At 42.3% G+C, this 16,082-nt stretch overlaps 1 protein-coding gene across 1 annotated transcript in view; it reads left to right on the forward strand.

Moving 5' to 3' along the window:
* AOAH (acyloxyacyl hydrolase) overlaps positions 1 to 16,082 on the forward strand; it is an 82,618-nt gene that overhangs the window by 26,008 nt on the left and 40,528 nt on the right. Inside the window, exons 6-12 of the mRNA XM_017822775.1 lie at positions 2,728 to 2,787; positions 8,936 to 9,006; positions 10,956 to 11,016; positions 11,518 to 11,588; positions 12,768 to 12,816; positions 13,229 to 13,277; positions 14,396 to 14,490. Coding sequence (XP_017678264.1) covers positions 2,728 to 2,787; positions 8,936 to 9,006; positions 10,956 to 11,016; positions 11,518 to 11,588; positions 12,768 to 12,816; positions 13,229 to 13,277; positions 14,396 to 14,490 — 456 coding nt within the window. The remainder of the gene's footprint in view (positions 1 to 2,727; positions 2,788 to 8,935; positions 9,007 to 10,955; positions 11,017 to 11,517; positions 11,589 to 12,767; positions 12,817 to 13,228; positions 13,278 to 14,395; positions 14,491 to 16,082) is intronic.

The raw sequence follows: 16,082 nt of genomic DNA on the forward strand, positions 1-16,082 counted from the left end.
GGTCAATTCAGCCTTTCCTCCCTTGTTTTCTGCTTTCTGACTGCAGTATTTCTGTAGCTGTCTGAAGCATGCATTTCTCATGTGCTGCTGCTGTGAGCAAGCAAGGTCTCTCCCACTCTGACCGGTAGAAAAGGAGTGATAAATCCTACCTCTCTGGAAATATTCCATCTATTATACTCAGTTTTAAGCCATTTTCCTCATCTACCTCTCAAGTTATTTTATTGCAGAAATGACAGCAGCTGGTATCGTGCAACGTAACTATGGCAAATGTAAGATGCATAATTGGTTTTAGGGACAGCAGTTGTTGCCCAGGGGGAAGAAACTAGAAAACAATGGCTCAGTCCTAGTGTCCCTCATCTATTTGTGACATACCTTGATTTTTATAAGACTACAGACAGCATGAATTAAACATATATTAACTACATATATTAAAGTGACATGTATATTAAACCCCAGTAACTTAGAAGTCTGTGTTCCTTGCTGCTTATGCTTATTCTTCTGTGTCCCTTGGATTGTTCAGTATAAATTTTTGACTCCTGAATATCATGGTTAATTAATTTGCTTTGATCACTGCCTAAATCAATTATAATGACATGCTAAATTTTATCCCCAGTAAAAAAATGTTGATAATGATTACTTTAAATGCAAATATATTCTGCTGTAATATTCCTAGCTGGCATGCCCACTCTTCAGTAAGGTGCCATCACTCGAGGGATATTTTCTTTTTTTCCGAATGCTTTAATATTACCACGTGGTGAAGCATACTTTTTGCACCCGTGTTGAGTTCCTGTAGCTCTATCCAGAGAAACATAAACCTGGTTAGTGTTAGGCTGGTAGTTATGTCCTTAGGCTGGGCTGTAGGAGGGACTGATGGCAGGTCATTGTCAGACAGAACAGTTTGTCCTCACTAACAATTTTGAGCAGACACTAAGTGCTAACATGTTTGTTATACTCTGGATTTGCCTTTCCATTTGAAACACTGTCACAAGTAATTTATTTTTATCTCCATTTTTTTGTTCTAGGGTGGTTTTTTTACCAATTCTCAAACCCTATATAACATAAGTAGTTATTCCTTCAGAAAGAGAGCAAACAGGCTGTGTTTTCAGCCTTCTTCACTCCGAATGCTAAAGGGAAGGACAGAGGCCATGACAGATATGACTGTTTTCAAAGGTGGCCTAATAAATGCAGGACAGCATATAGGAATTGTCATCACTCATATACAAGAATATTGTCCTAAACTGAAAATGGAGCAGCAGAGGGGAGCACACTGGTGTTACCCTGACCCTCTCAGACTCCTGTGACTGTCTTTTCTCTTTTTTTTTTTCCCCTAAATTAAAGTTGTGAGATCTTCCTTTCTTACGGGAAGACGTGGCTGAATTTAGAAAGTGCTGTTCATCAGAGCTGTTAAACTGTTGTTAAATATTTTTGACTGCATGAGCATATCTGGGGCATCTCCCCGCCTCCATGACCGGGAAGAGTCCTTGTGGCAGAAGAACCAGTATGGCCTTCTGTGCTTTGATGCAAGACAAACTTCTTAAGGCTAGAGTCAACGCTTAGCTGCATGGTGCAGAAACAGCCTGCCCTCGCTTCCTTCTCATGGCTCAACATTTAGCCAGGCAGGACCCACGGCAGTGGATTGGCGGGCTGCAAAAATGTATTGGTTGAGGTTTTTGCAACGGCAGAGCCTCAAGCAAGGCTTTGAGAGCAGGACCATGGCAGTGTTGGGCAGTTCCCGGCCATGGCAAGTGGCCATCGGTGTGCATTTGGCCACAGCCTTGCAGCACCACACACGGCACATCTGTCCTCCTGCTGCCAGCAGTGCTGGACCCTGGCTGTCACCCACGCTCATAGATGGTGCTCCTTGCACAAAATTTCCTTTCCTCCTTTGAGGAGCATGTGTGTAAAGGGATTTGAGGAATTATTTGGGCATCACTTGTAGTTGACTTCTTTGTAACCCACGGCCTTATGACGCCCAAACTGATGATGCCTTTCCAAGGTATTTTCTTCCAATGGTTCTCCCACTCTTCCTTTCTATGTAGGTGTAAGTATCCTCAGTTTGGAGGTACCCCAAAATGATTCTTCAGCACAAGTTGTCATGGACACAACAGAAAAATTATCTTCCCACTGTCAGCAAGAACTTGCCCTGCAGGTCAGGTATTTCCAGAATAAAAAGCTAACCTTCCTAGATCCTAGCCAGGAGAATTTCCTTCCAAACTCTTTTCCCTGCTTTTTACCTTCCTGCATGCCAGCTGTTCCCCTGCTGGGATGAACCTCAGCTGAGTATAACCCTTATGCATGCAAGAGCGAATATTTCATCTGTGCCCTTCCACAGCAAGTCAGACTGACATTACATGTGTAACCCTCTTTTAGCCATCTAATGGATGACTTGTTCTTCAGGAGGAGTCACCAGAGAAGTATGTCCTCTGCAGCTCACACAGTGCAGTCAGGATATGAATTTCAGCTGATCTGGACTTTTACTTAGGAAATAAATGATGCCCTGGAGCAAAATAAATGAACTCCTGCAACTGGAGTTTCATAGAGTGTGACTGGATAATTGATTGTTAGTCCAATAAAAAGTAACTGATGAGGAGTTTGTGGACTCATACATCATTTTTGTGCTGTGACTGATATATTAAAATAGAAAAAAAGGTAGGAAATAGGAAGAAAAGTTGGTGGGATACTGTGAGGTTGATCTGGTTGTTTTTCATTTTGTTCTTGCTCCCCTAGGTAGGACTGAGAACCGCAATAAAAAAGGCAAGAAGAATTATGAAGACTTCCAAGGACCTGGTAAGAAATCAATGGCATTAGGGTGTTTTACACTGTACTTGCATTTTATCAGGAGTGAGTCCTTTTTTATTTTGTATGACTGTGAATCCTTCTGAATTGAATGCTGACTCACTCCTACCTGGCACAGGATCTGCTCTGTCAGGTGACACTGGGAAGAAGGAGAGGGAGAAATAGAGAAGAAATATGAAAGCATGGGGAGAGCAGAAAAAACCCTCATGAAAACGCAGATTGTTTGCAGAGAAGGGATAACAATCTATATCCATATCTGTCCAAGACATAAATTTATGTCTAAAATGCATGCAGCAATCAGCATCTCATCTATGAGCTCCATAATACATCTTCACACTGAGACGCTTGCTTTTACTGGCCCAACATAAGAATTTCCCACTCAGACTTACCCTGTGTTTTTCCTTCATTCCTCCAAACTTCTTGCAGTGTTTATTATTGCTCCTCTTTTTTTTTGTGCTTCTTCCTTGACCCTTATTATCCCTGCCTTGCCCTTGTAGCAGTATGTAAGTGGATGTCTTATGAACTGAGCCACTGCCTTACAGCACAGAGTGCGCATTTTAGGGCTGTCTGAAGCTCGAGAAATGGTCTGAATGCAAATTCTGCATATTTTTCCTTTATTTGTGAGAGACTGCCTTTGTCTGTTAAACTTGAAAATTAGGATTTGAAATCTTTCTGCCTCCAACAGTTTTCAGATTTGTAGAAGATCTCTAAAGGGTAGTAGAGAAGGGAGGGGCAGCTTTTATTCTGGTGGGTTCACTTAGGTGAGTCAGCTCAGCCACAGAATTTACTTCCAATTGTCTTCAGGCACTTAATGCAGAGCAAATGTTTTAGCTGTTTGTGATGAAATTATTGGTATTGCTTCTTCCTGATTCCTTACTGGGATGCTACTCACAAAAGTGAAAATTGAGGTGCCTAACTAGCCTTTGGGCAATTGCCAAATTGCCAAGCCAGAGAAATAAACAAAGCACTGGAGAGACAGGTCACACCTCCCACGGAACAGCAACCAGCAGGATCTTATTAATTTTCCTTCCTATTCAGTGCTGTGCTACTGATGGCCTGAGATTTCTGCTCAAATTACATTAAATTTCTAATCCCCTTTCCTTGGACCAAGTCCCCATGTTAATACCTGCAGCAAGATGCTCTGAGTCAAGCAGGTCCTCTCTGTTAGCCAGAGAGCAGCTTCAGGCTTGGGAGTGCTGTCCCCCAGGACATTGGGCTCCTTCGCTCCCTCGCACATGTTTCTATCCTTGGCACATTGGGCTGCATCCCTTGCATGGCCATGTCTGGCCTTTGTAGGCTCTCCTGGATAGGGTGGCATGGTTGGCATCAATCTTTGGGTGCAATAGGCTCTCCCATTTTGCCTCTACTCTCCCGTATCCTCAAAGCTGCTCCCAAAAACTCTCTCAATCTCCATCACAACACTCTTGGCCCTTTCTTGCTCCTAGCTGCCCATTTGCCAGCAGGAAGGACAAGTAGACTGTGTCCCATCTAGAAGCAGCACAGTCATAGTTGGGTTTCTCCAGTCAATGTATTTCTAAACCTCCATAGCTGCACAATACAAGGTCAGCTCAAATTAAAACAAGTATCAAGTGTTTGCTTGAGTCTCTCCTGAGGTTATTCCTAGTGTACTCCCTGTAATGAGCCTGGATAAAACTTATTTTAAACGTGGAAAATTAAAAATAACAACATTTCTAGAAGCATTGCTGTATCTCTCAATTTCCCATTCACACAGATTAAAGTTATTTTGAGATCCAGAAAAACAATATAGTGAGAAAGACAAAGGAGAATCTCTAGGAGAGAGCACAGTATGGATCCTACTTGCATGAGTCATGTATCCCAGAGAAGCAGCATGTGATGAAATAGTAAGAAAATCACCTGCCCAGTCTGAACACTGCTGTATCATGGTCTGTTCACCTGCACACACAGATACACATGGTGGTGAGAGCTGAGGAGCTCTCCCTGCTTGGGAAGAGGATCACCTGGCTGAATGTGTGGGTGAAGATCCAGAAAAACCTCATCTGTGGTAGGACACCACTGCACCCACATCAGCAGAGAGAGAAAAAGATTCACCTGGCCTCTTTTATGCTCTGGTTCATGCTAGACCAAAACATCAAATTATATCTGTTCATTCTTCCCATATCTGCTGTTTTGGTTGCTTTTGCCCCATTGCATGTTCGGGGAAAGCCTTCTGAAAAAGTTCTTGCAAGTTAGTTGTCCCCATCTTGGCTTGGCAGCTGTGTGTGACTGCATAAAAAAAGGCATGATTATGGATGTTGGTAATGAGAATGGGAGGTCTATCTGGATCCCAGGATTTACTTGGAATTTCTGTGGATCACTGTGAGTTTAGGAAAAAGAAAAGATACTTGAGTAATTGTGCTGGTTTAAGAGTTAACCAGCAGGGGAAATGAACCCAACTCAAAGGAGAGATTATAAAGTCAGAATAACAATTTATTAAAATAATACAGTAAGTACAATCATACAAACAAACAATTGGTCTTAACCCACAAAACCCAAATATATAACCCAGTACCCTGGGGCACGAACAAAAGTGGTGTTCCTTGGGCCCCGCTTGAGTCCAAAGTAAAGGGAGAGGGGAAAAACCTGCTGGTGGAAGAGCTGTTGCAGTCTGGTCAGAAGCGGTGATTGCAGTCCAGCTGAGGTTGAGAGCGATGAGCTGCAGTCTTCCTCTGGATCCCACGAGTGGTTGAAAAGTTCTGAAACTCCAGGTTTATATATTCTCTAGTTCAGGCAGGAATGGTCAGTACTTCACTCAGGGAGTTCCATAAAAGGTAAGAGCATCCTCCTATCTCACAGGCCTCTTAACACCTAGTTTATAGCCTGAGGAGTCAGGCTCTTATGGGCAGAGGGTGCGAATAGTCTATTGACAACAGTTTCTGGGAAATGGCATGGAAGGCTATAGAATACACAGTTTTGGGTTACACCCATACCATGATGAACTCAGCTATCCTAACTAGGACAGTAATGTAGAGATGCAATGAAATTGGCTACAAACCCAAAAGATTCTAATAAATGTCTCCATTCATTAAAAGGAGTGAGCCATCTGCAAGTGATTGGCTTAAACCAAACACCAACAAGCATTAGGGGCTCATTGTTATTCTTTTTAGTAAAAGCAATTAAAATAATTACAGAAATGCCATTAGGGAACATTAACAGGCAAGGAATAAAATATTAGTGTTATCAATCACTGTGAGCACCTCTAGTGCTAACTTTTTTTACGGGGGGAGAAGATACTAAGGGGTATCTTTGAGCAATAGTGGTGAACAAATGGTGAATAGGGTTGTGGCTGTAGCATTTAGTGAGAGCAGGCACCATGCATACAACCCTGCCACGACTATGAGGTCCCTGCAAGTCACAGCCTGGCAGTGGGAGAAGTGGGAAGCCAAAGAGAATTGTCGGGATTAGGAGAGCATAAGCTAATTTCCCTGTGTCCCACTCATGTTACACAGGGGCAAGTAATCCATCTTCTCTCAGAAACTCATACTCCAGTTGTAGCTTGTCTCTGCTGGGAAGGACCCTATAGTACCTGCTCACACAAAGATTCTCTCTTTTTTTTAAACCTGTATTCCTTTACGCCTTTTAAGAGTAGCCTGAGACACCACACTCCTGCACAACCCCAAGCAGAACTAAAGCATTACCTTCAGACCTCACTGTCCCACCTGCTGTGGGAATGCATAGGCTGGGGAGCCAGAGGCTGTTGTGCTCCAAAATACTGCTGCAGTAGCTCCTCAGCATCGCCCACACCCATTCCATGTCACCAACACACAACCATTCCCACCAAAGTTAGGCGGTCTCTGGTCTTCCTTTGAAACTCACAGAGATCCAGTCAGCAACAATTTTGAAATGATTGGCTGAGAAAAAGGCAAGAAAAAATTTATGCTACTTACAGCAAAGGGTAGACTTTAAGTGCAGCCTGTGAGCAGAATGAAATGAGATTTTATTTCTGTATTTATTTCTTGCAAGCCCTGTAGTTTGTCTTTCTGGTGCAGTTTTGGCTCCAGGTGCTTTAACTTCAAAGGCTTTGCATACTGTGACTTAGGCTGAAGTGAAAACCTGACAGCTCAGATGAAGACACTGCAAATCTTAGCCTGATGGAAAGCTTTAAGAGCGTCTACTGCTTCTGTAGGCAGGATTAGTCCTGCCTGAAGGAGGTGGGAGAAGTGATTTCTTTCCTCTTTCCAGGAAGGTGTACATGGGTTTTCAAATCTCTTTGAGAAAAGCTGGCATCCTGCTTGTGCACCTCTCACACTCTCTGCCTACCTGATCATACTCATGTATGCACACACAGAGAGCAAAAAGGAGGTCCGTGTCCCTGCCATGCTGCAGGACATAACCCCAAGGCAGTGAGTAGCTTGAATACAGAGGTGCAGCGGGATGGGGAAGAGCACATGGCAGCTGAAGTCAGAGCAGCCTGACAAGATTGGTCTTTCAGCTCAAGAAAAGGTCCCACTCCCTGGCTGGTTTTGGCTAATTCTCTCTGCTTCTTCTGTGATTGTGTTCTGGTTTCTCCTTTCACTCTACCAACACCTTCTCACTCCCAAGCTTTGTCATTTGAGTGTGTTGGACAGAGATGAGGAGAATTAATTGGTGGGTTTCTTTTGGGTTTCTTGTCTCATCTCCCTGACTTTCCTCTTTTTTTTCTCCTTTGATTTCACTTTTGCATCCTTCAGTAAGTGCACTGTCACAGTTCCACCTCCACTGCAGATCTCTCCTCCTGCTCCTTTTCAGTGGTAACTGAAAAAGGTACCACTCTTTTTCATCTTCATCTTGCTGCTTGGTCATTTCAGCCGCCACTGCAAATGTTGACTACAATCTTTGCACTAGGGGCTCTATCCCCTCTTCACTACCCCAGCCCTCCTGTCCACATTGAGATCCTGACTGTGACACACTCCTGTGGCTGACCTCCTGCTCTGGGCAGTGTGATACCCTTATCTCCATCACCCCTTGTTACCTGTGCGAGCAAACACCTTTCCTGGAACTGTAAGGCAATGCCCTACACACCATGGCCCACTGGTTCCCTGCCCTGCAATGCTACCTCAAGGTTCTCCTCTGTCACTCAGAGCTTTATACACTGCAGTTACTGCCCCTCATGGTGAGTAATAACCTTTCATTGTCCTATCCTGAGTTGTATCCAGCCTTTACCTTCTGTTTTACACTGGGTTTAATTGTAATGTCTTTAGGGTGAGGACTATCTTACTCTTTTTCTCTGTGTATATAAAGTACGTAACATGAGGCAGTTGGTCCAAGGACAGAGCTTTTAAGTGCTATGTCTATATAAATAATTACCCTTCTTTGCATCAAGTTATGATTATGCCCATCTGCTCCATATTTACATGATAAATGTAGCCTTAGTGAATACAGTTAATTAGGCTGTGCACCGACTAGCCCTCTGTATTTATAGACCACTTGAGCACCCTCAGTGTCTAAAAACCACCTGAACTTACAGTGAAGCCACATGAGCAGCGTTTGTGGGATTCACTGCCAATGCAGTGCAATATTTCCGTTCATTAGGAAAGTCTCTTTCAGCTTCTGAAACTTCCTGGCTAACTGGAACATGAACTGGATTGGCCCCTGGCAGTGGTCTACTAATGCTGAAAGAGTTTTTCCAGCAGCAGCTGTCTTTTACAGCTTCCAGGTCTGGCCAAGATAAAATATAGTTACAAGATTTCCAAGTAAAATCTCATTAAAAATTCAAAGGTATTCTCTGCATGTTCTGGATCGTCCTATTTTTCCTCTCTTTGGGGTTGTTGGCCTATCCACTCCTCCCTGAGCATGTAGAAACAAACCTCATGGCTCACAAAGTTTTCACATTGTGTCAGAAAGCATCATGTTTATCAAACATGATGGTAATTTTTTCAAAGAATGAGAAAGTAAGTTTGGTACTCGAGAGGAGACACTTTCACAGGAACTTTTTATTCCTTTTTAGTTTATAGGTCTTTGAAAGCAGGAGTCTAAATATTCTGGCATGTAGCCTCCTTAATGGCATCACTGGAGTTTTTAGATGTTTCTAGGCAGAAAATACGTGGTTTAGCTCTGTAATTTACTGACACTGAATATCCTAAGGTACACCACCTCTGTGAACTAATACACCCATCTTTTTGTTATTTTTCTTCCTCTCCAGAAAAGCTTCATGGGGTTCTCAAGTATTTGTACATTTCCTCTTCTGGCTAACCTGTGTGAGAAGATGAAATAGTATGTATAAAATTTCAGTCCTTAACCACAAACAGATTATGGTACATTTGCTTCTTTCAAAAGTCGTCCTTAGTTAACAAAGCTTCCCACACTTTACTTATGTTGGTTTCCTTCATAAAACCACTGTCTACGTAGTATAGAGGGAGGTTGCAGAGAAATCAGGCAAGTAAGTTTCCTCCTAGGGGTCCCTGTGATTTTTTCAGTACTTAAATTATTTGCTTTTTTTCCAGCATGTCCCAAAGGTCAAATATGTGACACACTCACAGATGTGACATTTCCAAAAGGGAGCCACCTTTCTGTCGAGATTTCCTGAGCCCAAGAGACTTCTCCACTTCATTAGTTCACCCAGTTGTGGTGCCCATGGCTCAGCACAGGAAGGCCACCAGCACCCATATAACTGTGTGAGGAACATGAATTTAATGTCAGTTGTGAAGTGTAGAAGAATCTCAAGACAAGAAAAACCATTCATGGCAGTGCTGACTTTGAATCAGTTTCTGAGAAAGACCAAGGACGTGAGCTGGGATATTACTCCTAAAGCATATTTGTAAATGTAGTCCAATGACTTGGAGGAAGAGTCAAGTAAATCTACATCAGTATTATAAACTGTATATTTGACTGAGGCAACTGCCAAGACTAACTTGGCACCTATTCACCTAACTCAACTATTTCTGCTCATTTAATTGAAACTGCAAATATCAGGAGTTTATTGGGAATGGGTTGATTGACATGAAATAGCTTGTAAATGCCTTTGAAATGTTAGTCAGGACACATAAGCTGAGTTCGAACCCTCTGAGTTCAGACAGTGGAAGCCGGAATCAAATTGTATATCATATGTTGAATCAAACATGTTCAACTCTTCTGATCTCTCCCTCATGAGCTCTCTCTCACTCTCTTTGGTTTTTCACTTTTCTCTCTCTATAGCTGCAAAAAAATGTTTCTCAATTGGACTTTTTTAGTGGTCTAGACTTGTGCCAGTTCCTTGCAACTGAACCTTACTGCAGAGAAGTAGCCCAAACAGTGTGTCGGAATTATTGATTACGGACTCAACAAGGTTGACAATCACACCCACAAGTGCATGTCACCAGTCTCCTCTACATTTTTTCTTATCCTGATGCTTCTGCAGCTTGAGGAATCCACACCCATTGCACCTATTTGCTCTCTCAGCCAGGTCCAACATCTCTTACAAACTCAAGAGTTTGGAAAAATTTGAAAAGAAAACTTTCCAAGGAAAGATTTCATTTTAAGATTGCTGCCTGCTGGCCTAAATATAAAAGGCTGCTCAACATAGGCGAGCTAAGCGATGTCCCATAGCCAAAGAGAAATACCGTGCTTGGGCAGCACCATGTGAAAGCGAGCACATGCCCAAGCTAAAAAGGAAGGGGCACAGGGCTGACACTATCATTTTAACACCTGTTTCAGGTACTGCTAAAACCTATGGGATCTCTGGAAACAAAAGTCACAAAGAAAAAGAAAGAAATGTAATTTTCAAAGGTTAATGTAATTAGGCAGTTAGTCTCCATCAGCATGAGATCCATTCTGCAGATCTTTCCCAGGGAGAAGGGCCTTCATTAGCATTTTGTATCTGACAGGTTTGCAAGGCCTGCAAGTGTTGAGTGTAGTATTTATTTCCAAAAAATTTATACTCACTTTTACCACAGATTTGATGTCCTAGTTTGTTTTAGAGACTGCAGGTTTGACATTGCAGCCATACAGGATTCCATCAGCTTCACCTACAGATTTCAGTCAGCAGGTATTGAAAGAAATGAGAATTTGTTCTTTTGGACAGGATCACTTTGCTGAAGTGCAAGCACAGAGCTAAAACTGAATATGGAGCAGTGAATGACATGCCAGTTATTATCTATTCTGTATGCTTCATTGTGTTTTTTTACTTTCTGAATAGGTTCCCTTCCATATGTTAACACTATGTTTGTTGTTTTTGTTTTTTACAGTGTTATAAGAAATAAACTGCCTTTTGAAGATTTTGATGGAGATAAATTTAGTACTTTCCCAGTAAGCAAAGCCTTTCTTTTCATACACTAATCCCTTGATAATGAGGATGTCTATGGGATTCCTCTTACTTTCTGCAAAGCCTTATCCATTCGTGTGAAAATAGGTATAGGAATAAAGTGAATGGATGGGTTTTTATCATAAAATGTGGGGATTTTTCTTGGATGAAAAAGCAATCATTCATTTATGCCACCTGGGGAGATGCACACATAAAGCTGTGCTCCCTGCAGAAGCAAATTGCTCTGCTGCTGAGTGGTTTGTTTACTGAATTAATAAGAGGTGAAGCAAAGTCATATTAAAAAAAAAATTGCCAACTTGTCTTATTTCTGCACCAAAGCATGCAAGGTGTCATTTATTAAAGCTTAGCAAAGGGACTCCAGAATACAACCTGTTTACTGGGTTTTATTCTTACACCTTTAGTTAGATTCTCATTTTAGATACTTTAAATCGAAAGTGCAAGAGCAATAATGACTGTCCTATCTGTGTGCTTCTCCTGGCCTTCAGACTTTGAGGGGCTATCACTGGCGTGGCAGAGACTGCAATGACAAAAACACCAGTGTGTATCCTGGCAGACGGTAAAGCTTTTAATTGTTTTAAAGGCTTTCTAGTGATTGTGGCTTCTTGAAGAATGAGCTCAAGATTTTATTTTGGCCATATTCTGAGATAGCACATCACTGCTTGTTGCTTGATTTCAGTGTGATAGAGACAAGAGGGGATGATCAAGATTAGGGGTGGGGCACGTTTGCAGGGGTGGTGCACAGGTTTCTTTCCTTTCTCTGAAGTGTCTGCAGCCAAAGGTGGTCAGATGCACCAAATGTGGAGGGAGGAGGGGAACCATGCTGCTGAGGCTTACAAACCTTATTACACCTGAGCTAATGCAGGCTGTGCCTATTTTAGGGAGCAGCAGGGTGGGAGTGTGAAACAGTGGTGCTCATGGCTGGCTGCTGACCTCCAGCATCCAATCCTCATGGTTTGTGGAAATGTAGGGCTAAATATGTACCCTTCTAAGTGAATACCTTCTGGGTGCATACCTCCCAGCTGCCTGAGCATGGACTTTTATGGAGACCTGGAACAGAGAGCACAGCCAGTCCTACTGGTCTGGCCTTGCTCTGTTGCTTTTGCTATTTTACCTTTTCAAAAACACAACTCCCCTCTACCATGGTTTTACTAAGAAGTTGTTAACCAGGACTGGTTTTAAAGCATAGATATTAACCAGTTTGTGACCAGATAAACTGAGATTAAGGGTATGGCCTGAGTAGCAGACCTGCATCAGCAGAAATGGGCTTACAGAGTCCTGGATAGATGGATATTCAGAGACTGAATATATGGAGTTTTCCTGCAAGAGAGGCCTGCGCTAATCATACTGTTTTATGGGCCAAAGAAAATCCTCATTACCCTGCACTGAATTTGGAGTGAGGGGCTTGGTGGATTTCAGTGAACGCTTAAAGGGGCAGGGAAAAAGGTCTGTCTTTTCCAAGAATCACCCCCACAAGCTTCGGCTAAGTGCATATACAGACTGAAAGGATAAGTTTCATTCAGCAACTTCCAGGATTAACTTTAAATTAATATTGCATTTTGCTGGCAAAAATTCCTCTTCTGGATTCAAAGGAGGAAAACCCCCACCCTTCCACGCAGAAAGGAATTTCTAATTGCTTTTTATTGAGGAAAAATGACACTAAAGATCCAATTTCCTCAAAAGCCCCTTTTGCTTTATTTTCTGTAACACTGTTTATCCCTTTGTAACTCTTTTTTAGTCCTGATAACTGGGATGTGAAAAGTGACTCTAACTGCAATGGCATATGGGTAAGTAAATGAAGTTGCACCTTCTTGATTGCTGCCTCTCTTTTTCCCTTCTTTTGAAATAGCCTGCAAATGTTTCTTTTTTTATTTATTTTGGTTTATTAACTGATTTGGATTACTCTTATTTTTTTGCTGCCTTTGATATTCCAAATAATAGAACCATTTATTAAAAACTAAGCAAAAAAGAGAAGCAGTTATGAGTGAAGTTTGTTTATTGATACTTATGATTATTTAAATTATGGTTATTATAATTAATTTAAATATACATATTAAAATAATATGATGGAAAGCATCATCATTATGATGCAGTGCTTCGTACAGGTAAGCATTCAAGAAGAACTAAATTTCCAGCCTCTGTTTTGCACTGCCACTCTTCAGGTGCTAGATAGCTACTATCATCTCTCCCCTCCAACAGGGTGTGGATCCGAAAGATGGAATTCCCTATGAGGAGAAATTCTGCAAAGGTAAATTTTTAGAGTTAATACAAGAAACAATGTCATTGACAATGCAGGGGAAAGGGATTTTAATGAGCTTTACAGCATCATGAGAAAGGCAAAATGGCAAAATTGTTGGATTTTTTTAATCCTGAGGGTGAGTAAAGAGGAAATGTGAAAAACACCAGCTGCTGGTAATCTCCTGTCAAAAGTAAGTTCAGTTACAAAGTTGAATACATAGATCAGGGACAGCAGCAAACAGAGATACCACCTCTGCATCTTCTGTGGAACCTGAAGCCTAACCCAGAGGGTTGGTCTGGAGATTTAGGGGAGCAGTTTAACATCAGCATTTGTCCAGTTTGACTCATTGCCATAAATACATGCTGATCCTTTTCCGGAGAAGGACTTACAGAGGTGACGGCATCAGCTGATCTCTCAAAGAGGTGAAGTGATGGCATCAGCTGATCTCCCTAACTGCGAGGTGGGTGGGTGCCTGTGTGTACACATCACACAAATAACAACTTCACAAAACAGCCCTGACTGCAGTTGCCACGCACCTCACCTTACATTTAAATCAGGGAATGAACCATTGCCTGGCAAGGCTTCTCAATATTTTTAGATGAAAGGCAATTTACAAATGCTAAGTAACATTAATTATAAACCAGACAGGATATTCTAGCAGAAATACTCATATGAGTAGCACATCCACCACCCAGTTCTGTTATAAGGAGCTTTGAGCAATTTTCTGAGTAATCCGATTTCCCTAAATGTTTAAGTACTTTTTAATGCATATTCTATGGATAGTAAAAATAAACATTGGCTGCACAGCAGAACCTCTGCTGAAATAACATACAATTTGAATATAACTAGGATTTTTTCTGATTAGCAAGACCTCTTCCTGTTTTTCATGCCCAGTTCCCACTTGTTTCTTTATGGCTGATGGCAAACGCCTGCTAGACATTTTTTGCTGCAGATGGAGTGAAAATCCTCTTTCAGGGTCTGAACATTTAAGCCTCATGAAGAGTGGTATAGCCAGTCACCCCGTGACTCCCTCAGCTGCCACGGCTGTTCTTCTTTAAGCATCGCTCTCCATGCTCGTTTTCAGTTTGCTCTTTCTGCTCATGTGACTAATAAAATGCATTAATTAGGTGCAGACTCACAAGGGGTCGTGCTGTTGGGAGACTCGGCCGGCGCTCACTTCCATATCCCTCCCGAGTGGATGACTGTCACGCAGATGTCAGCGGTGAGGAATCACATTCAGGTTGCCAAAAACACTGTGCCACTGGTTGCCATTTGCTTTGTCCCCTATGCTGCAGGTTGCCAATGGGAAACAAGTGCAAAATGCTTCATTGCAATGGAATTTATAGTTATGGGTTCACGTGTATCAGTCCCCTCCTGCATCTGCTGTTATGAAGATAAAAAAACAGCCCTGTGCTACTGCCGGTCCTCCGACATCTGTGCAATTGGGTCAGGAAAGAGTTTGGCTGCAGTGGCTCAGTGCTGTGCCAGAAACACAAACCAGGACATCTGGCTTTCCACGCACATGCCTGTGGCTCAAGGAGACCTGTACTGTCTGTGGGACCAGTCCTGCCATTAGCAGGCTTGTTGGTATGGCTCCTTGCTGTGCGAGTGTTGCAGAAGTGACCCTGCTGATGGTTTGGGAACTTCTGTTTTAGGCATCTGGCTTTGAAATGACATGCCCTGGGTTGTTTTCCCTCATCTGTGGCATATATGAAATAGGTCTGTTAACTCCAGCGTTCAGACTTTGAGGCTTGTTGAACAAATACATCCGCAGGTATTTGAGGGTCATCCAAGGATTTATAATAGACTTGTCCTTAAGGGAAGAGTTTCTGTGACCGTGAAAGATCACGACCACACTGATGTCTATATTTGGGTGGTATCCCAGCATTTTCCATTTTCAAACAACATCAAAATGCAGCTGACTGTGAATTATGCTGAGCCTGGGCTGTTGCAGTTCACTGACATGTAATGAAATAATTGAGAGGAAAAGATCACTCCAGCAAACTGCAATTGTGGGGTGGAGGTAAATGTGCAGGTGTGCTCTTGACCTTCACTGTTGTTTCCTATCCCGAAATGTTGTCACTCCCTAGTCAGTGAGGACTGTTCCTTGTCCTTCTCTGCACAAATGTCTGCTGCATAGGGGTGATCAGATAGATCACCATTGCCCACCTTTCCTGGTGAAAACCACTGGCCTCTGCAGAAGGATATGGACATTTTCTGGAGAACAATTCTTATTCCAAAGTGTTGGTAGTTACAGTGCTGTGGGAGGTCTGAGAGTTTCATGTATTTTTTCACTTTTGATCTCAGAGCTGATTTAAATGTTGCAGATTAACAGTTGTTTTTCTGTGTTAAATGCTTATAAGTAACTATTAGATGAATGACACTGATGACAGAGCTGATGAGGCACATAATAAATTAGAACTAATGATAATTGAGATTATCTTGTCTAATGAAGATGATGATTCTCACAGTAATGCTGGTAGTAGAGCCATGTAGGCAAGAAGAGTTTTAGGCTATGTGAGCATTATATTATCACTACAATGAAGATTTAGAAAGCATTTCTGTTGCTTGAAGCTTGCTGGTCCACTAGCTGGATGGGTCAAGGGCTGGTAATAGCATACTGAGGTAGAAGCTTCAAGGCTGGGAGCTGGAGTGCAGATTACAAAGCGAGTTTTGGTGGCTCCTTGTTACTGTCTGATGGGTGTAGAACAACTTGCATGGGAAGAGAACTGGTGCTCTCTGTGTAAGGCTCAACAAATATACGCTTTCAGTGATCAACTCCATCTGGCCAGAGTGTGGGAAAAGTTGAGGACT

This window comes from Lepidothrix coronata, unplaced genomic scaffold, assembly GCF_001604755.1.
Source record: "Lepidothrix coronata isolate B3197 unplaced genomic scaffold, Lepidothrix_coronata-1.0 Scaffold3, whole genome shotgun sequence".
Lineage (NCBI taxonomy): Eukaryota > Metazoa > Chordata > Aves > Passeriformes > Pipridae > Lepidothrix > Lepidothrix coronata.